At 40.6% G+C, this 23,370-nt stretch overlaps 1 protein-coding gene across 2 annotated transcripts; it reads left to right on the top strand.

Annotated features, from left to right (window-relative positions):
* LOC111220304 (asc-type amino acid transporter 1-like) lies at nt 1-23,170 on the top strand. Of its 2 annotated transcripts, none has more exons than XM_022743360.1 (11): nt 1-191; nt 5,969-6,173; nt 7,236-7,387; nt 16,963-17,088; nt 17,650-17,803; nt 18,096-18,219; nt 18,680-18,783; nt 18,957-19,053; nt 19,196-19,345; nt 20,905-21,082; nt 21,209-23,170. In XM_022743360.1, the coding sequence occupies exons 1-11, from the start codon at nt 86-88 to the stop codon at nt 21,307-21,309; spliced, it is 1,497 nt and encodes a 498-aa protein (XP_022599081.1). In that variant the 5' UTR covers nt 1-85; the 3' UTR covers nt 21,310-23,170. The 2 variants fall into 2 exon arrangements, with proteins under 2 accessions (XP_022599081.1, XP_022599088.1); XM_022743367.1 differs by lacking the exon at nt 1-191 and adding an exon at nt 497-586.
* Nucleotides 23,171-23,370: the final 200 nt, after the last annotated feature.

Genomic DNA, 23,370 nt, shown 5'->3' on the forward strand with positions numbered 1-23,370 from the left:
GCAGGTCGGAGAGCGGAGCCTGGTTCAGTGTACAGTATCTGGACCGGACCGAGGCGGCAGGAAATACATTTGCAAGGCGGAGGAGATGGAGGACAAAGAGAAAAAGAAGAAGGATAAAAACTCGTCCAACAGCGACAGAGTCACTCTGAAAAAAGAAATTGGACTTTTGAGCGCTTGTGCCATTATCATCGGTGAGTGTGTGACAGCTTTTGATTTAAACAGTGTGTTCATGAAGACCTGGTCGATACGGTGAATTCATCTGCAATGAGAAGTTAACGGGAAACGTGTTTGAGCGGCCAGCGGGTGGAATAACTACTGTAACGTGGCGGATGTGCAGTTCTTGCTTTGCTGTTTAAGTTACAATATCACAGCACACAGCAAGAGTCTGCCACAGCAGGAGTCCGTTTTAGTTCGGGTCCTGGTCTACTGTAAGGACGCTGTAAGGAACCCCTACAGCGTCCTTACAGTTTCTGAGTGATAAATCGAAATCTGACATAAAACCGCCAAAAACGCACGGAAGGTCGGTTTTACGCACGGATACTCCACCTCTGATGTGCGGGTACAGTTCGGACTGCTGAGTTTGAAGGTAATGTGTGGAAACTGTTGCATCAGTCTATGATGATCTGAATATGGACATGCCTACGTGGCTGGATCTTCTTATGTTGAACTTGAAAGACACAAAGCGCAGCCTCCATGTGGGTCTGTGCGACAGTTACGCTCTAACACTGCCGGGGTTAGGGGTTCAATTTCTCAAGCGGTGCACCGGGTAAAGCAAGGCATTAATGTTGTTCCCTCCTTGCAATCATCCTATTATAACACACCCACAGCAAAAATGTGCTCGTGCTCCACGGCAGGCAATTTATAAGAGAGAAATGCCGCCGCAAAAAGTAAAGACTGTTTTAAGGCAGGAAGTTGCGTTGTTGCAAACAGTTTCCTGTAAATGTATGAATGGATGTTCTGACCGATGTTAACAGTATTCAGTGACGGAAACAACGTCATTTACAGCAATAAACTAAACAGGATGTGCCTTATGTGTTTTTATAATCTGACACTAATGCAGAGGCTTCCCCAAGCTGCAGCTGCCAGCTGATAAACGGCCTGTGACTGGATACATCCAGCATCTAGCCTCTGTGTTTGTGGGGCAGGGGGAGGACATGGCTATCGACTTAATGAAATGACATGAATGTTGTCATGAAGTCAGGAGGTTATTTTTGTATGAGACAGTATGTTCTTGGAGTTTGTTTAGTTTATTACAGACACTTTAACTCATCTCCTTTTTATTATAAACTAAATGTCCACTTGCACCTCTGCTGTTTAGAAATCAACATTGTTATTTACATATGTTCTGCCAGGTTACTCAAAATATATCAAAACATACATAAATTTGGGAGACCAGCTGAATGAGAGAATGGATAAAGCGATCGCTTTGCACCCAGTCCCTGACATTCCTCACAAATTGCTCTTGCCTCTGAAGTTACAACTTAAGATGATCTTGGAATATGAGCTCATGTTTTTGACTTTTCAGCCGTCATTTATCAGCCTGTATGACTATGTGTGGTCATAGAACGGGGGGGGGAGCGGAGTCACAAGACAGACTTTAACTGGACGTCCATAGTCCGTTAGATGTCATGGGGCATTAGGAATGTGCCACTGAAAACATAAATTATTTCCACAGGTCTCCACTGTGCCTCTGCACACGCGTTCACCAAATGATAAGGTTGTAAACCACAAGTAGGCGGACCCTCCAAATCAAAGACATGGCACAACGAACGAAGAGAAATTGAAGCCAGATGTTGGACATTATAGACTATAGAACTGGTGGTTCCTGCATCTCACAGATCCTCATGTTTTCTATGCCATATATATGGTGATGAATATAAAAAAAAAACAAATGGAAAAGGATTTCACTGACAAACAGACACAAACCTACATTAATATTTAATACAGAACAAGAGAGGCAGTTTTTGTCATCAAGACAAATGACAAACATCTTCTATATGAGATCTCAGTGGAAGGTGGAACATGAAGCACAATCTGACATTCAAACAAAGGAAAGGGAAAATGTGGGGCCCTTTCAACAGTAATGTTATTTTAGTGGCTTATCTTAATAGCCAAGGTCAAGTCTATTGTGCTTTGATTAAAAAAAACATATACTTTCCCAGTTAATATTAACTCTTTTGCATGCCATTTTAACTTAGTATCATGTTCATTTGACAGATTTTTTCATTTTACAAAATCCATTGCTAAACTCTCAAAATAACCCAACAGCTCTGATGAACCTTTTCAGTATATCGGAGAGCTTCAGCAGTTAAGTATTTGGTCCATTTCATTATTGCTAGTGTGAATTTAATGCTCAAATCATTCAGGTTAATAACGACCACTTGCCAAGTCTTTACTGTGAAGCACAGATGGAGTGAAGCCTGTGCAGCTAGTACACACAAACAACTTGAGTCATGCTACTACCCACCAGATCAGCCTACTCACATATCCAACACCCCACTCGCCCCACTATTGAGGCTGACAGTGCACATGGCTACTTCTGCACTGCATGCAACTGCTACTACTAAATACACTACTACTCCTTACATTTAGCTAGAATGTATCAAATGACAATAATCTAAACCAAACTGAACATACTTATATCACACATATAAGTGTCACGGGTTCAGGTTTTGGAGGACTCAGACACAGGTAAAAGTTCAAAACAGTTCACCTTTGTTATGGCTCTGCAAGCTGAAGCCGACAAGGACAGCCAGACTAACCAGAAAAATGGAGCAGGTATGCAAATCAGGCAAGCAAGGCTCGACTGCTACAGCATAGGACACAAAGTAGAAAATCTGGCAGGGAATGAGTGGAAATGGGCCAGTGCAAATACTAAGAGCTGATTAGGGAAGTGGGAACAGGTGAGTAGGTTGGTGGGGAGGAGTCGGGTTGCTGAAAAGCGGGAAAGCAGGGGGTTATTACACGGTGGGGGGGTGACAGGGTCTCAAATGACAGGAGAGTTAATGATATGGAAGAGGCATATTAGTAAATTCCCACATTTTCCCACCTCCACCTCCACTCCAACAACCACCTGCAGATCGTTTCCCTTTGGCAGAGAAAGTCTTATCATTTCATCACACAGTCTTTCTCATAAGAAGAAATAAGCGGAGTTTTGTTACGGTTTCATACAGGAGGGTGATGGAGAGATTTCTTAACCCTTCTCCATGAATTGAATAAAATAGTGATTAATCTCAGCCAGTGCAGGGAGGCTGAGAGGGTCAGTAGGACTCTGATTCACGCTTTCAGCTGTGATGCCAAACTTTATGACATAACAAACACAACATAGGCATTATGTAACCGCTCTGCATCTCACCACAGCCTCCACAATCAAATCTGACAGTGATAAATGCGATGTTCAGACCTCCTCCATTGCACTGCATCATTAGGGAGTATTCAGAGCTGATCTAACAGGGAGGCTGCGATGGTGTGCCTCACTGGGCTTTTTGCAGCTATTTTAGCTGTTATTGGGGACAGAGTCAAACTTTGTCCCAAAGTTCTCCAAAAGGCGAAAAAACACGCAGGACAGTACAAAACAAAGTGTTGCTTGGACAGCTGCTGTCAGTTTTTGTTTTCTCTTTTCTTCTCCTAGCAGTGATGACATATGAGTGCCAGGATAGATTTGAACTCATGACATAGTGGCTTATTAGTATGTGCCTTAGCCAACTGAGCCACTAGGGAACCTCTGTTTATCCCTGTGTGGGGGACAGCTGAGACAGGCTCTCAATGAGCTATGTTTCCACACAAGGCGCAATTGGCTTAACCAGTTCCATTTAAAATATAATTATCATTGTGTCATTACACAAATGGGACAAATGTTGCTTCTGTTTCTTCTGTTGTTTGCTATGGTTTAAATTTAGATTATACAAGAAGTAAACAACAAGTAAAACAACTGCGGCTGCAGCTGTAATGACAGTTTCTTTCTACGACTGTATTTACGTCGGTGGTTTCTTTTCTGATCGGTTTTGGTCACCAGGGAGCTAATTAGGTGTCAAGTGTTACCAGATTGGGTAGCTTTCCAAATACTTTTTAATTGATTAGATGAGTAAAACTTGTTTTGTGTTTTTACCATTTGGATGTTTTTCCCTCAAAACAAAAATCTTATTACAACAAAAGTGGTCCGTTCTTCTCTTTCCAAGTAATAGTGTGATTGAAACACGGTACTTCATCGCTGAAACTTTTCTCCTATTTAAATTATTATTCAGTCATAGATCTGTGATAACATATTTTGAAAAGCTTACACATGTTCATATAAGTTAAGATTTGAAACATTTAATGTAATGTTATAAAAAAGGCTCTTTTTGTGACCGGGGATATCCCGCAAATATATATTAAATAAACAAAATACAAACAAAACAAAGCTAAACAAAGATAATTGGCTAGTTTTATGGCCTCTTGGTGACTTTGATTGTACACTGTAGTGGTTTGTGCTGCTTTGGATTGTGCTGAAGCCATTTTCTTATTTGTTCATTTTTTGACCCTGGTAAGATCTCAGTGACAATTCAGTACATAATGTACATGTATATTATCCTTCAGTACAGTATCTAAGGTAGCACTTCTGCGTGGTTCTGTGTTTTTGCTCTCCCAGTGGGAAAACAATGACTCATGGCGGCTCAACAATTCTGCCTTGGGCTGCAGTGTAGTCGAGGTAAATTTATCTGTTCAGAAACACGGACTTTTTTGACATCTTTCGCGGATACGATGGTTTGTTACTGTATAACAGCAACGATAAAATTCAACTGTTTCTACGATTTGAATGGTAAAAGCAATCACATGAAGTAGCACAAGTTTTTATCATTAACCTGTATTTATGATTGTTGTCAGGTGACTTCATGAGCATAAAACAAAGATTTGATGGTGGAAAGGTGGAACGTACAGTATGAGCAAATTTACTATTTTATATTCATGCAATCATCTGACAAAAGAAATGGAAATAAGTCAACAGGAAGCCCTGTAGATGACACATATTTTCCTACACTAAAACATAACAGAGGGGACAGAACTGAGCTTCAGGCTACTGAGATGAGGCTGTGTGTGCTGTTATGTCTGCCACAACATCTCTACATCCAACTACACTTATTACCAAATGAAGACTATAATGCCAAAACTGGTTGTTGTCCAATTCAAAGTGAGAGGAGGAGAGAATTTCCTTTTCTTTATGTGTGTTTAAGCTTTGGTCTCACTATTGTTGTTCTTTCCATTTGAACCATCCACTTTCTTTCTGGTAGACTTTAGTCTCATCCAGAATCCAGCTGAAAAAAGTTGCAATATCTACCATGAGACTGCTTTGACCTCTGACTCTTGACTTCTTTACTAGTGTATATGTTGCCTTTTCGTCTTTTTCGTTAAATTTATTATTTGTCATTGTCCATAAAAGACTTATATAATATATATATATATATAATATATATAGAAATATAATAAAACAAAAAAATGTTAAAAGAAAAAAACTGTTTCACACACACGTTCAGTCCACCATAAAAGAGATAAGTTCATTATAAGGTGGTTTTTGGCGATTGTACGATTCAGTAAATGAAAGAAAAGTCAGCTGAAGAGAATCCTTAGAGATGTAATTAAAATGGTTGGGATGTTTTAATAGGTCTCTTGGGATTTCTTGGCTGATTCTGATTTTTCTTTGTTCAACCAAATTTTAGTTTTCAACCTTGTGTAGGTCTCTGAAACCTGCACACAGATAGTGCATCTGAGTAATTAAGCGGATTGACAAACCTCAGATAAAACAACTGATTACTTAAGAAGGAAAATCTGAAAAATACTTGCTTGTAAATGTTTGGAGGGTTAAGAAGAATATGATTTAAATTCAAGTATGATGGCTTGATGTGTGACTGTAAGTAGACTTGTTTTGCAAAGGTATTTAATTATTTATAGGCAAGTGTAAATAACCTTAATCTTAATCTTTGTTTCTTCGAAGGTAACATCATCGGCTCTGGGATCTTCATCTCTCCTAAAGGAGTGTTGGAGCATGCAGGCTCAGTGGGGCTGTCACTCATCGTCTGGGTTTGCGGAGGGGGGATATGTACCCTCGGGTCCATGTGCTATGCTGAACTGGGTGTCACTATCCCAAAGTCTGGAGGAGACTATTCATACGTGACAGAAATCTTTGGAGGGCTGGTGGGGTAAGCACTGTTTTTGTCCAGTCCATTTTTTAACACAACGATCTTCGGCCTTTCAGCACTTGAACTAACGTGGTATGAATGATACTGCCAACAGTCCAGGGTCCATACACAAGAGGGTTGCTTTAATAGGACTGGCTGTCTGGAACCAATCAGCTCTGAAGGTCTTGTGACTTTCATGTGGTCATGTGACATGTCAGCTGATCACAGAGTGTTACTGTAAGTCTGGGAAGGTCAAACATGCACTGCAGTGTGCATGCCTGTGGAGGCACTAGTTTGGCCCTGTGTGGCTTTGTTTAGCTCATTTGTTTACACGTGTAAAACGGGGCAAATTCAAAGTGCCACATCAAAAGAACCAGAAAGAACCAGGAAATAATATAAAAAAATGCAACAGCAACAGGGATGATGTGAAACACATATCTGTGAAACCATCAACAAACAGACAAACCACATTTTCCGTTCAATGACATCTTCTCTCCCTTCTATGTGGTAGTACATTACAACAACATCAAGCTCTCTTTTTCTCAGCATTAACTATGGCCAGCAGTAGGTAGAACCAAAGAACAATAACCTCACCTTCCCAACACTAATACTTTTTTATAAGACTCAGTTTAAAATCCTACAAACCCCTACTCTAGCAGATCATGTGAATATTTTGTGTTGGTTATGGATTTATCCATTATTATATTACAAAAAGAAGCCAAAGGTCACAGGAGAGGTCAAAAGTCGCAGTGTCATTGACAGTAAGACGAGGCATACTCTAGTCTGGTTGCTACGACGGTGTCCACTGTCTGTCTCCTCCTGCCATCCTATAACTAATGCAAAGATGCCCTTTAGCAAGCAAACTATGGTTGTACTGGCCAGTGCTCATCAGACTGTAATAGAAAAATAGTGGAGAGGGCCCTTTCCCTGTCAAAGTAACAGTAAACACACAACAGTGCGTAGTGTGCAGTGTGACTTCTCCATGTAAATCTCAATAATAATAAAAAAAAAATGTATGTGTTAAGGAATGTTAATTTTCATGTAGGAAGTCTAGTGTCTCCTCTTTGTCCCTGTTTCCTGAAGCTTCCTGTTATTGTGGAGCGCCGTCCTCATCATGTACCCAACCACACTGGCTGTCATCGCACTCACCTTCTCCAATTATGTCCTGCAACCAGCCTTCCAGGACTGCCTGCCTCCATACATTGCCACCAGACTCCTCGCCACCATCTGCATCTGTGAGTCACAAACAACCAGAAACCCCGTGAAACTTCTTTTTAGTTTCAGTCATGAATAGTCTATGAAGTTTGTGCTTTTCTATAATTGGTCTGAACTGCGCTTCCTAGAGATCATCTGTGAATCAGTGTATCACAGCCTCACAAGCCTTTTCCCTCTGATTATCTATTGATGAAGCTTGAGTTTCCACAGGTGGCGCTCTTTTCTTTCTGTTCAACCAGGGTAAGTACTGCTGCTAATGCTAATCACAACAGGAGTTCTTTTGTTAATCCTATACAAACGGAGAGTTAAAACACATGAAGTCCTGTGCAGTGGAGGATTTTTCCAGGCAAAGGCCAGGAGACACTGGATGCCTCTTTTCATTAAATTTAAAATCAGATGCCAAAGAGTGACTGAATTTCAAGTAGGAAACCTTGGCAGGACTTCCTTCCCTGTGACATTTCTGAAATGCGGTCAGTCATTTTGTGCCATATCAACACAGTAGTACTCACTCTACATTCTATGCAACATCACATGTCCTGAAAGTTGTGAAAGGAGAGGAGCTGTCACTGTTATGCACAAGAGTTCGTTATACAACCTGACAGCTGGAAATGTTTGACCTTTCACCTCAGGAATGCAGCATTATGGTGTAGGTACATTCATTATTGTGTTACGTCTGTGATGGGGAGAGGCACAGCAAACAATGTCAGGAATTATTCAATTAATGTCTTAACCAAAGATCTGTGAGACTAATGAAGTCTAAACTCATCAATGTTGTTGATGGGTTGGGCACTTTTGGCTGATATGCTGTATATTTATTATTTATATTACTATATACATATACATTTTGTGTTGTCAGGGAGTTGTCAAGACTCAATGAAGTCACCGTTCCTGGCCAAGGATTATTTGACACATTGCACCATGTTAAACTACAACTAGCTTTTTTCACTTCAGTTTTTGTACAAATAAAAACAGGTTAGATGTATTGTGTTAAAGAGTGAGCTAGAGGCATATTTTGTTACCTCTGGACTAAGGGGTGGGTGATCTGACAAGCTTATTTCATGGACGAGCTATATTGAGATATATCATTTTAAAAGTTCGTTAACTGATAACCGGCCCATTGTTAACCGTTAAACTGCTAACTGCAGCTGGTAGCTCTGTAGCTTCAGTCCAAGGCGGCCAAAACTATTGTATTTTGGCCAGGTCACCCACCCAGACTTGGGGCAGAGCCAGTCAAGGTGTTTATCAGTTTCCAGTCTTTATGCAAAGCTAAGCTAACCATGTCCTGGTGGCTGTTTAATCTTTTAAGGGCAGATATTGTAAGAGTGGTAACGACTGTCTAATCGAACTCTTGGTAAGAAAGCATATTTCCTAAAACGTTGAACTTTTTCTTTAAACAAAAAATTATAGCACAGAACAGTAAAACCTTTGACATGTCTGTGATGATGTAAAATGTTAATAACAGGTCTGGTGTCTGGTGTTGTTAGACAGCAACTGGCAGAAGCTCAACGTTTCCAAACTGACAAGTTGGTTGATGGCTGAAATCTTGGCCAGGTTTTGACAGGTTGACTTTTCTTGACTGAAGAAAGTTTGCATCAACAGAGGAGGAATTGTTGATGGATTTGTTGGTAGTCTGTGGAGGTTACATTTCTCTTTGGCTGCTTGCTGCCACTCTGGCCTCTGTCATCATGACATCTTGGTTCACAGTATCACACTACAGACTTGATGTTGCTTTCGACATTCAGGTCGCCTGATTGTATGACCCTGAGGGACTTGCAGTGAGGTAACATTAGAGCAAACATCCTTTCCTAGAGCAGCATTACAAGCAACTGATCTTCAGGTCTAGGGTGAAAGGTCAGAGCAAACTTACATTTCATTTAAGCAATACTGATTGAACATTGCATGTGCTCAAGGAACAAATGAGACAAAGATGAAGGCAGGAGTCAATGTCTTTACATCCAGCTGGAAAAACTGAAGCACCCAGTGCCTAAGGCGTCTTCCACCCTGTTCCCACCTGGCTCTATGAACATACAAGGAAAAGGCCATAAAACCACAAAGGGTTAATCAAACTCTTCAAACCAGATCCAGCTACTTTAATCTCATGGCTTGAAGATATTATAATACTGTGATGGTCGGCCGTGATGACGGCTGCCACTGTCATTTGATAATTCCTGATGAAACGCTGTGCTCTGTTTCCAGCCTCTGATCTGCGCCTTTCCTTGAAACGTTGGATTGCGACAATATGTATTTAAATAGCCAGTGGCAAAAGCAGACTCGGTATATCTGGTTGACCAGCCAGCTGGTTTGGTCTTGTCTGGACTGGATGGAGAAAGGGAAAGACAGAGGAGGCTTGGCTATCTGTGAGGGAGCGTGCATGTGTCAGGCTGGGGTTAGCATTTACGGAGCGCACCTCCACTATTTTTGGAAACAGAATGTTACAAGTGCTGCCTAGTGAGTGAGTGTGTTTATGTGTTGTGCTCTTGAGTGTGGTACGAGTTTTTGTGTGTATGTGTGTCAGTATCAGTGTCAGACTACATAATGGTGCCAGCCTCTGAGGACGCCGCTAATGAGAGGGTGTGTCTACGCCATTGTGCATTGTTTCACAGTGGTTACCGTGACGCTCCTGTCACTGAGCACCATGGAAACAGGAAATGGGCAGGACACCTTGCACATCAATGATGGGGGATCCAATTGGCCAGATGACATTCTGGTTGGCTGTTTGATTTTCCTATTGGCTGTTTGGTACCACCCCCATCCTCCTCTCTGGTCCACAGCATCACACTTCAGACCTACAGTCACAGGGACTTTGTAGTCGTCCATCTGTGATCAGCAGTTACGTCAGCTCCAGTCTTTATGTCTGAACCTTTGAGTGAGTTATGAAAGTGTCAGGTTCCACAGCACTCTGACAAAGATGGAGAAGAATAATGGATGAGAGAACTTGATGTTAAAAGTTTGATAAGTATTTTCACTGTCGCTCCATCACCCTCAAACACCACAAGAAGGTTCATGGAAGGGAGACGTGTCACTCCTCCAAAAACTAGTGGTGTAAATAATAAACTTTTAGTCAGCTCACTATGCTACCATGTGGGAATAATTATTGTAATCCCCACCAACAGCCTTTTCTGAGCGCAGAGGATGGACTGCTATTTACATTCAGGTCGTGCATTCTTTTAGCCTGAGGTTTACACAGCGCTGTATGCAGTGAGTCGCTCTGCAGTTGTGTTCATCATAAATGCTTCTAAACAAATTCAGGACCATGAACCAAGCTCCATAAACTGACCCACAGAAGATAAAACCTGTCAAATCGTTCATAACCTGCCCACAGGGCATTAGCAAAACTGGAGATCAGTATTAAGTCATTTTAGGAAAGTTGAGTATCTTGGCTGTCAAAGATAAAATGTAAACTTTTTTCAGCACTTTGAGGACAATGTTTTTCTGAAACACTCGAGGAGATTAACTGGATTAAATGTTGTTCTGCACTGCTGAGTCTTACTGAAGCCCCTGTTATGTCAACTGAACTTTTCTCAGTTAAGGGTTTATGAATGTGAGTCAGCCTAGATATGTGTCCCCTCTCCTTCCTCCCCTGCAGAGTGTACTGCGTGAGAGTCACAAGTGACCGAGGGGGGTGTGTGTGTGTGTGTGTGTGTGTGTGTGTGTGTGTGTGTGTGTGTGTGTGTGTGTGTGTTTGTGTGTGTGTGTGTGTGTGTGTGTGTGTGAGTGCGAAAACCAGACAGGTCCAGTTGTGGGCTGGTTGTGTTCATCTAAGAATAGGAGCACTGGACAGCACAGAGAAGCACAGTAATATCTCTAGAACACCCATTACAGGAGATTAACTGTAAACCCATTTTTACTTTGTCAAATATTCATCACTTGTTCCAGACAGTGAACAATAAGCAATAAAAAAAAATGTATTATTTCTTGAAATTATGAAAGATTGCGGACAGTTTCACTGACCCGAGCATCATAAAATTCACATCATAACCGACAATCACCAGAAATGTGATGTTTTTCAAAGCCGGAGGGATACACAACTCAACCCTCACTTAGTCATACAGCAATATCAGCTTCTGTTGTTCATTCCAGCGCAGCACGGTGCTGATTTCAGTCAGCACAAGTCTTTACCACGTCAGTGTTGTGGTGCAGCAGTGGTAGAAAGAGAGGGAGTAGTAGTATGTTTCAGCCAATCAGATGTTATATCTCTCCCACTGGTTTGGAAGGATGTCTTTGACATATTCCACAAAACAAACCTCATTACCCATTTCAGTTTAATTTTAATTGATATGAATAAAGATCACATGATATAACGCACTTTAATTTTCAAATTTAGTTAGCATATTATATGCCAATTTAAAAGTAAGGACATGCGACAAAGGTCCTCTGCTGTCTGTGAACTTGGAGAGGCTGTGGTTCATGGCTGGCACTTTAACCCCTTGACCTGCAGAGAGCCCTACATTGGAAAACCTTTTTTTATGGATTCTGGTCACTGTACTTTAAATTTCTTTTTTCTTTTTTACTGGAAAAAATGTTTCCATTTACAAAAACTTTTATTTTGTAGTTTTGATTTGCTTCGAAAAGATATTCAAAAAAGCTGAGTGCACATAACAGGCACACAGTGTGTCATATCATTCCTCTGTGCCTTAAGTTGTGCCGTTGTTCTACCTTTTATGGGTGTTTGAAAAAGAACTACAAAATAACTATAGGTACAGCATAGACACGAAGGAAGCAATGTGCAGTATGCAGGCTAAGAACAGATACAGAGATCATGTGCAAATAAATTTTTAGTGTGTAGGAGTGATTTAAATTTAACGTTGGCAGATTCCCATGACCATGCCGGACTTGTTATATCAAGAGCTGCACCAAACTCATTTAGAGTTTGATTGAGGGATCATGATCAGTCACCAGACTAAAAGCTACAATTGCTCTGCAGATGGAAAAACCGGAGTGATTCATTGAAAAAAAAAAAAGAACAAAAAGTGACTCTGGGGGTAAGGATGACCTGAGGTCGTCACATAATGCACATAGAGCTTTGAATCTCTTCAGCATCTTTGCATCTTTTGCCTCTGTCATGGCAAAACAAAAAAAATAAAAAAGTGAATACTACCTGTACCTTGTATGAAAGAGTGTCGCTTTTGTAGCGCCTGCCTGTTATTCATAGACATGTCTACACACAGCTCTGTGAGATGTCTGTTCCTGTCATTCAGGAATTACTGTTGGAATTGCACTCTTTCTGCTGTTGCAACAAGTGGACACTCTGGTTTAGTTAATGCACCAGAGGAAAACTGTAAAACACAAATAAGCCACAAGTCAAAAGACTGTTAGTTTATATATTATGTATCTGTGATATTCTCATTAGGTGATTTATTTAGTCTTCATATTTGCTATATTGATTATAAAAAAAAAATAAAACTATGGTAATAGAGATTTTTCAAAGATGAATTTTTGTTACTTTTTCAAATCCACTCTGATCTACATTATTTGAAATGTATACTTTTGTGCTTACACATCTATCTGCAGGTCTGTGCAGTCTCAGCTAGATCTACTTTAAATAAGAGAGTTGAAGTGCGACTGGGAATCAAATACTAGCTTTCCTTTTATTTACCCCTATTCTTTAATCATACTGTACTGTGTTAGTTGTCAGCATGTCTCTGCATTATTTCATCCAGACTAAATCAAGTACATTTACTGTAGTCTGAGGGGATTCTGGTGTCAGATACCTTGTGGTGGACAGACAGGACTGGGAGGTTACTGCCAGTTCAGTGACTCCAGGGATCAGATCCTGGACCAGAAGGAGGCGTTCCTGAGATTGAAGCCCCCTGATAAATCTGCACTGAGTTGGGATCAGAATCCATTAAAAGTAAAAGCAGCAATAAGTTTAGTATTCTAGTGCTGAGGCAGCCTTCAATAGAAATCGTGATGGCAGGACACAGATTTACCTGCGCTGACACATTCAAAGCCTGCTGGCACCTCCTTCCTGTCAGGGTTAACACAGAGGGAAGCTGGGGGAGATGGTGGGGGGTTCCACAGGAACGGAAATGCATGTAACACTCCTCGGGTAATGGACTATAAAACACAGTGGTGTTGTAGGGGAGAGAAAGCTCTGCCCGGTGCCACCGAAACCTCCTGCCAAAAATTCACACGTGTGTGTATGTGAGTGTGCCCGTGCCAGCGGAAGCAGTTTGTTTAGATTTCTGTGGTGGGAGGGGAACCCGGTGATGGATGACATGGTTGATAACACCCCCGCCCATATATGCTCTCACACACACACACACACACACACACACACACACACACACACACACACACACACACACAGCTGTGCTGTTCCTGCAAGAGAGTGTGTTTGTGTGTAACAGTAAGGAGGAGTGAAAGGTCAGGAGGAAGACTAAGAAATATAAAGATTTGATAAGATAAAGAGAAAGAAACAAGACAAAAGACAAGATACACAAAACTGAGAGGCAAGAGAATGGGTAATGAAAGATGGAGAGTCCGGACAATCTTGCTCACACACAAACTTCGTTCTAAACCACTTCCTAATCTCTGAGTGCCTGTGAAGCAGGAGCAATGGTCAGTGAATGGAGAAAGGCCAGAGCAGGGGTTTATAAGAATTATGTAAATTCCACCCCCTTTAAGGCACATTCAGCTTTCACAGATTTCCTGTTGATATGGTACGTCACTGATTAGATGAGAAAATAGTGGGTATACATTGATATCCCTTTTATGGACACGCCCCATCCCCACCACTGAGTGGCAAAGCAAGCCAACAGGACGCTGCTGTGAATGAAGAGAGCTATGATACAGAGAGGAAGATGAAGATGAAGAACATGAGTACTGAGTACTCAAGTAATAATGTAGTAATGACTACGGAGTACTCATGGGTTGGAACGTCAACATGTTGACAGCTGTCGCAGCTGGTGTGATCCCATCACAAGATGGTCTCTAGTTGTTACACTGAACAAAGCCTAAAAGACACACAGACACCAGGTCCAGTTTTATATCAGGCTTTTAAGGGATTGTGGTTGGCTATAACTTGGAAGAAATTATGTTAAATTTAGAAAGCCAAGTGATCGATTATGTTGACACCACAAGTGTAATACACTGGATGAAAACCCATTTTGACAGACTGGGACATGGGAAGAACCTCCACTAAAACCTATAGTTGGTTCATTCACAGTATTTCATTGTTTATTAATATGATATTCTTTGTGCATAAAATATGATAATTAACTGACAGATCTATTGAAGGGCTCTTCAGGCAGAACATCATGTATTTAATATCTTCCGCTGTTTATTTAACCCTGTATGTACTATACCCTTTATGTGACAGTATTTAATTTAGAGTTCTGCCACATAGGAAATGTCCAAAAAAAAGGTTTGACTTAGCAAGAACTATAAGAGAAATGTAACAAGGTGCATGTGTGAAAGGGGCTCATAAAATATAACATAACTTCATATTTGTATTTATGGTATATTGTTTCAGACTCATGTGTGGTATTATGTGTACAAGAGAGCACACCTCACACTTACACCACACAAAAGTTTTCTCTCATTCTTTCTCTGTGCTAGCCAACTCACAATTCCTGTTGGGTTTAGGTCTCATTTGTAAGCTGGCACTTTAGTTTGAGGGCAACTGGAGAGCCACTTGCACTTGCTCCATTTGGCTCACTTGGAATTCGGCCAGCCCTTGTTATGGTGGCACTTGCAAACACGCAAAACTGAGGGTCAGTGTGAAGGACAATGGCTTAGGGAGCAGTGTGTGGGGTAGAGGCGCATATATATACACACACACACACACACACACACACACACACACACACACACACACACACACACACACACTGCAAGTAGGAAACAGGAGGTAGGAAGTGCTCAGCTGCATAGACTTCTGTCTGTGTGCTGACAAAAGGAATGTGAAGTCTGTGAGACCAACCTTACACTTTCACATAAATATGAATGAGGCACCACAATACATGTTATCCGTGTGAACTGTCACAGGCATATACCGTATGTTTATAGTGACAACACAAATGTATTAATATACTGCCAACAATGATACCTGTATATGGAGATTGAATGTGGGAGTTATTAGAATCAGAAATCTCAAAAACAAGATGGGTATACAGTGACTGTGTTTAAGATCTGCTTCAGTCGTTGCTCTGTAAGTGCAGCATAATTTATTATTTTTTTGAAATGGGGAATAATTACCTTAATAAAAAAGACATTAAAGTTTTGCTTTTGAATTACTTATTGCTTATCCATGTATCTTTCCATTAAACAGGCAATCAACTGGTCCCTGGTGTAATTACTGCAATCCTGGAGTTGCTGCGCAACAGTACTGTTGCTGAATGATAACATTCAAAAAAAGGAGCCGAAGAAGTAATTTCACAGTGAAAAAACAGACCAGAACACTCTCTACCAGCATGTTTAGAGAGGGCAAAGATTAAATAAATTACTAGTAAAATTTTAAACAAGTATGGCAAAAAGAAAAAAGCGAATACGTTGGAAAAATAAGAAAACTAACAGGAGTAACTGCAACAGGCTGCATACACGTCAGCGCATGCACACAAAAAACATTTTGTTTAAGGACAGCACTAAGAAAGAGTGCTGATATTGACCTTATCATTAGAGCTCATCATTAGATAAGGTCATTATTACTGCTGAAACCAATCTAGTGTATTGGAGACTACAAGTTTAACCAATCTAAAGTTTAACCATGCTAAAATTGTCCTCGTCCTTCAACACAGAAAGTACTTTCAGTGCCCTCATTGAGCTGAAGCTAGTGTCCTGCACAAAATGTCACCACACTGTGAAACCTTAGAAATCAAAATGGTTAACATTTACTCTCTCAGACATCCCTCAGTTTAATGTTTGCTTTCCTGCCTATACATTTGTACAGTGCATTCAGAAGGTGTTCAGACGTTTTCAGACTGTCACTTTTTATTCCAAATTTTAATATTCGTTTTAACGTGGGATGAAAAGTTCATATTCATGCTGTAATGACCTGTTCGAAATGTAGGCTGCAGTCTCTACAAGCGCTTCAGACCATCGCAGGTCAATAAAAAGAGAGCCGAACTTGATGCGGATCATGTTGATAGACATGTTTCTGGCAAATAATATGAGAAATTAGGTCGGACCGTTTGGCTTGACTATCGGTTCCATATTTTACCTTGCTACATTTTTAGTTCAAAGGCGTCTGAGCTCCCGCCTGTTGTCTGTGTGTTGTATGTTATTGTAGCACTTTGAGACTCCTGAGTTTCACTGAATGAAAAGTACGGCGCATTTTTTACAAACGTCTTATTGAGAGCAAGGTAGAAGTGACAAGCATAAAGAAAACGATGAGTTAATACAGCCGTTAAAAATGTAACATTTGATTGCTGGACGAATGGTAATAAGGTAATGTAAAAATGTGGAGATGGGAGAACTTTCAGGCTCAGGCTTCAGTAGTCAGAGCAATTGATGCCATCAACACAGAGCTGAACTTCCGACTGATTGTAACTCGATGCTTTATGTTAAAAAAATAACCCTGCTGCTTTTCCCTTGAGGTTAAGGTTTACTTCATGTGTATTTATTTTCTCCCTTTTGTATTTGTGTGTGTGCGCAGTATTCCTGACCTGGGTGAACTGCTCCAGTGTGCGCTGGGCAACGAGGATACAGGATGTTTTCACTGTAGGAAAACTCCTCGCTCTGGCACTCATCATAGTGGTAGGACTCATCCAAATCTGTAGAGGTAAACACACACACACACACACACACACACACACACACACACACACACACACTGGTGAGACTATTCCTCTAAATGACAGAAATGGTTTAAAATTTAACTACCCATAGCAAGATAAAGAAAAAGAATTTCAAAATGTTGTGTGACTAGCAAGAAACATTGTTGATAATTTAACAAATACTGATAGATAATAGCAAAACAATATACAGAGCTAATAAAAAAATCCCCCTACAACAGAGCAGAACTATGATAAAGTTCAGCAGTAAAACCAAATAAAATGCATGTAATGTGAACAATGTATACAATGAGATCAAAAAAGGAACTACTAATGAGATAATGACAAATAGTGAAAAAAAGATTTAATATTTTTGGTAGAAGTCATTTAAATCTGTAATGAAGATGAGGTAATACTGTTTGACACTGTTAAACCTCAGTACTCCTATGCTGTTATTCTCAGTATGATGTGAAGCCATTAAACTGTGGATTTTATAATTTACTCTACTACTAGATATGAGCCAAACAAGGCAACGATCTTTTCACTGCTTTTCTCTCACCTGCCTCCAGGTCACTATGATGCCCTGAGGCCCAGTGCGGCCTTTGAGTTTCGTCAGGACCCGTCAGTGGGGCAGATAGCTCTGGCCTTCCTCCAGGCTTCCTTTGCCTACAGCGGCTGGAATTTCCTCAACTATGTCACAGAGGAGGTCGTGGAGCCGCGCAAGTACGGCACACACAAGAATACACAGAGTATTTCATATTCAGTTTTTCATAAGCTAATATACAGTAGATACAACATTGGTCTATTTAATTACACCCACATCTACACTGTGAAACATAATGTCACCTCACTTACTTAGTTCAGAATTATATGAGTAGTTTTAATTCTCAACTATTTTCTTTATTATATTTTTACATGTCTTTAATGCTGCTAATCCTGCAGCAACTATTTTGTAAAGCTGAAACAACATTTGAAGTATCCTTACTTAAACTGTTGTTATTTTTCTTATAATGAGGAACCTGCCTCGTGCCATCTACATTTCCATCCCACTGGTGACCCTGGTCTACACTATGACCAACATTGCCTACTTCTCCTCCATGACCCCTGAGGAGCTGCTGGCCTCCAATGCTGTGGCAGTGGTAAGCACCTCTCAATCTCCATGAATGGATGTTTCATATACAGCAGTTTATATACATCTTAACAAGAGGCACATTTGTATAGAAACATATAACATCTGACAGCCTTTTGAAGCTGAGAATCATAGGATGAGACAGTACCTCAATCAGCAATTTAACCGATTAGTCAATAAGATAAAAGTTTTTTTAATGTCCAAGAGGTAAAAGAGTCATATGGGTTAGCAGTCATATTAGGGAAGTCTGTGAGTACCTTAGTCTGGCAGACTGGAAATATGAGTTGTGTCCTGTTTCAGAAAATATCTGAACAATTTTCTCCGTCACACACTCAAACTTTGTATGTGCAGCCACAGTCTGATATAGCTATACAGGGTGTTCAAAATAGACCTCCCATCTCTTAGTGAAATTAATCATGAAACAATTAATGGTTGGAAAATCTGACCCATTATTCACTGTGTTGTTCCAGACATTCGGGGAAAAGCTGCTGGGGATGTTTTCCTGGGTGATGCCAATCTCTGTAGCACTGTCCACCTTTGGAGGGATCAACGGATATCTGTTTACCTCCTCCAGGTAGAACACGCCCACACTTTGCTTTGGCGTATACTACATGCTAAACCTTTAAATGTCATTTTATGACTGGCTATTGTGTCCTCAAATAAAACTAAGGGTGATCGGAGTTACTCCTAGCATATACAGTAAACCTGCCCATACGCACATCCAAAAATGTGTCTGTCTATTTGTAGATTGTGTTTCTCGGGGGCCAGAGAGGGTCATCTGCCCTATCTGCTGGCTATGATCCACCTAAAGAACTGCACTCCAATCCCTGCCCTGCTTGTCTGTGTAAGTACTACACTGCCCGTTTTGTCTACTTTGTCAAGCTTCACAATGACACTGAGCAGACAGGGTGGCCACAGACAGCAGCAATACTCTACTGGAAAGTACCTACCTACTTGACCTTTTTGCCTGTGTTCATGTCCCACAGTGCACTGCCACAATAGTCATCCTGTGTATTGGAGAAATGCACAACCTGATCAACTATGTGTCCTTTATCAACTATCTGTCCTATGGGGTAACCATCGCTGGCCTCCTATACCTCCGCAAGAAGAGACCCAACCTAGCCAGACCCATCAAGGTACAGAAACATTTAACTCAGGGTATTTTTCCATGACCTTGTTGAAGACATAATATAATGTTGTTTAACCATCAAGTCACAGCTCTCTGCAGTTTACTGCATATTAACTAAACCAGTGCCTCCTTGCCAAAACTGTTCTGCTCATACAGTATATCTGCCACAATCTGCCCTCTGTGCTACTTCCTGTCTGGACTCTTTTTTTTTCCTGTATAATTTTGAAATTACTTAACCTCATGTGTCCATGGTTGTTTAACTTCCTGCCCCTGTGTGTTTCGCACCTTCGTGATTCCCTCCTCTGTCCTGTCCTGGTTAGTTTCACCCATGCACAATTATTCTTGCCTCCCTTGTGTATTTAGTCTCTATGTTCCCCTCACTCTTGTTCAGTCATTTACCTTTAAGCCTGTTTTTTCTTTATTAAAGTATCTTCACGGCATTGTCCTGCCTCTGGATCTTTGGGTTCCTTCCCTTGTGTTCCTGGTTTCAGCTGTGACAATATCCCCTTTTCATCTAATAATCTGTAATTAGGAAATCATAACATTTAATTTGTATTCTCAACATAAGTCCAAAGGGTGCGAGGGCGAAAGGTGAAATTTTCTTCCAAATGTGCATACAGTAATTCAATCATTTACTTATTGAGCATTACTGGCCACTAGCAGTGATAGTTAAAATGGCATTGGATTGTATGAAAACCTTACAGCTGTATATTAAACTCAGGATACAAAATGTAATGATAAGCTCACCTTTGCATGAATTACGTACTGACCATTTCCCTAAATGTCAACATTTACTACTCTTTGGGCCGCATTTTGTAACAAGGCAAACAAACAACAGAGGAGGGCAACGCTAGCATCATTTAGTTTCTAGTTTGAGCATTAAGCCAGCTGGGGGAGTCATTAGCAGGTGAAGCAGCTGTAGCCAATAAATGTTAATTAGCTACATTTCTACAAGCTGTGTTTCTAACATGCTCGGTCAGAGAAAATTAGCATTAACGCCACTCTGTCCCATCTACTATAGGCTCTGTCTTGGTCCACATCTGTTTGCAGCTAGCATTAGCTGGCCTCGTAACATCTGAAGAGGACACAACATGGGGCTTCACTGCTGTTCACGGCGTTTCAAATCTCCCCACCCAACATAAATAAACCCAACATAATGATATTGAAGCTTATCACCTCAGCTGAGCAGCAGTGTGTCGGTCTATGAAGCCAAACGTTAACTATTAGTTAATTAGTCACAGGAAACAGAGAGCTTTCAACAGGTTGATTGCATAACGTTATTGTCAGACATTAATTAGCGGCAGTTTGTCATTTACTGTCTTCATGGTCATGGATAGTATTGTGGCGCCCCCTTGTGTCTTAAAGCTCAAGTGATTTGTGTGTGATATGATGGGCAGAATACATGCAGTTTTTATTTGTCAAAATAATAAACATATAAACAATTGTCAATAATTTTGTCCCATTAATTGTTTAAATTATAGGCTATAGTACCCTGACACTATACTTGTATACGGTAGCCTATAGTATATACAGAAACATTGTGTTGAAATATGTCTGTTTTTGCAGGTCAACATGTTGATCCCCATCACCTACATGATTTTCTGGGCTGTGCTGCTGTGCTTTAGTCTGTACTCTGAGCCAGTGGTTTGTGGCCTGGGTATGGTCATCATGCTGACCGGAGTCCCTGTGTACTTTGTGGGGGTTAGGTGTAAGGACAAACCCAAATGGATCTACAGGCTAGTTGGTGAGTTGTCTGTGCCACTGTAGAGTACATAATCAAATGATATTTAAAAAATATATATTATAAAAAAGTATAATATGTTAGCAGTTGCTGAAATTAAAACACCTCTTGTTGTCTTTCGTATTGCAGAGAGACTCACATACATGGGCCAGAAAGTGTGTTATGTGGTGTTTCCTCAGGAAGACCCTTCAGAGACTGAACCACTCACTGCCTCCAAAGCCATTGACTGAGCAGTGCAGTCAACCAGGAATTCCCTTTTTACACCAACAACTGTACATCCAGTTTTTGCATTACAGTTTTTCATATTGTTTGGTCAGGTTGTGAATGGTGAAGAGATGGTTTTGCCTGTGTTCTCGCATAGGTGCAGCCCGAATGGGGCCGCAATTAAGTCCCAGTATAAAAGAAGTGGACCGTTATGTTTAGGGCATTAGCATGTTAAGCTCTAAAGCTGGGGCATGAGTTTTTATTTGTTGGTTTGGTAGTACTGTCCATCCATTCTCCTCACCAGTTTGCCAAGTTTTCTCTTTCATACAGATTTTCATCTCATCTTCTCCCTTCTACTCACTCAAGGATCTTCCATCTGCCATTTTCTGCTTCACCTCCAAGATCTTCATAGTAGTTTTATTACCTTAAATCTTTGTGCTAATGTGCCTTATGAAATGTATGTGTTGGTATATAGTATTGGTTTGTGCGGGTATTTTGAGTGCATAATAACTTTTATGAGGTAAATATGCAAGCAGTTTCTGCCCTTAGCAATATTTCTCTACTACTGCTGCTATCTCCAGCTCTGTTTCACTAATTGCTCACATGTTGTTTACTGTTTGTCAACTGTGGATGAGTAGTTTTCTGTCTGTACCTCTGCCTAGCTACAGTACCTGGCCATTCTTTTTACTTTACACCCCCTGTTCTCTCTTGTTATATCACTACTCTCTCTTGAGAGATACTGCAGGTGCCTTCATGTTGTCATTAGAGAGGTGTCGTCCACAATGACACTCATCTTTCCCAGCAATATTTACAGGACAGGAGAGACAGGAGGGTCACAGTTTGCGACTTCTGCTTGAAGAATGGTCAATTCTCTTTGCATTGTTACAACACGTGATGACAGGTTGTTCTTCCAGTTTTTAATGTTCACCAGTCTCTTTGGTCTCTGAGTGGAAGATGCAAGCCTCTGGCGCTTTGGAAACGATCGGATCTCTGGGAATGCCACTGTGAACTCTCACGAGGTGCTTGACCTGCCAAGACAGTTGTTAGATTTCCCATATCTCTCCTGCTGTTATGATACAGTACCTACCATAAACATGTTGTTGGGCAACATTAGCAGAAACCATATTTACAGATAGGTGGATGTTTGGCAGTGGATGTTTACTTGTGCATGGGCCCGCTCCCACTTCCCCAAAGACACATCAACACTGCAATAACCCCATGCCCAGTGACTTTTTATAGATAAACTGACTTATTGTGATACTATTGATATAAAGTGGTTGAAATAATCATAGTCCCATTGACCTGCATGACCACTTTCTGTTGTCCAGTTGACAATATATTGACTTATGGTAGGGTTATTATAAATTTAGTAAGGAGATCAATTTGACCAAAATAATTTGGAGTCAACTTAGTATTTCAGTTGGGTCATAATAACACAGTATGCTAATTTACTGTGGTCCCAGAGATATCGGTGTTGACATGTATTTGAGTAATCTCTTATAGTGCTTGGGTATGAGCTGTTTATGTTGTGCATAGAACAGAACATATGAAGGGTTGGCCTTTTTAACATAGTGTAAACCAGCAGGTTGACACTTTTCTAGGCCAGCAGGTGCTGGGAATTTGCCCCTGCTTCAAATCCACAGACGCACACTTATAACACGCATGTCTGTCCGCAATGTCCAGGCGTTGGTAGCTCAGTTGAGATCTGTAAATACTGTGTAAAGGAAAAAAAAACAAAAAAACACTGTTATAAATGCGCCACGGACTCCTACAAAGATCATTCCACAGACATGTTGTGATACATACTGTACAATTGATGGGTGTACCTCTGTGTTTTGTAAAAGAGTGTAAAGTTGTACAAGAATAACAATGTAATTGCTTATTAAATATAGCAAATTCTGAGAAGCATAACCTTTTTTGGGGTGAGGGGCAAGTTCATTCATTTTTATTTAATCAGGCAGTCTCATTGAGATTAAACTCTTTTCCAGGAGACCTGAGAACCATAAACAATCAAAAAACACAATAAAAAAAAGCAGGAGAATTACATAATACAAGAAACAAGGAATTAAGAAAAAAAGAAGATAATA

The sequence above is a fragment of the Seriola dumerili genome, unplaced genomic scaffold, assembly GCF_002260705.1.
Source record: "Seriola dumerili isolate Sdu_G_001 unplaced genomic scaffold, Sdu_1.0 BDQW01000003.1, whole genome shotgun sequence".
Lineage (NCBI taxonomy): Eukaryota > Metazoa > Chordata > Actinopteri > Carangiformes > Carangidae > Seriola > Seriola dumerili.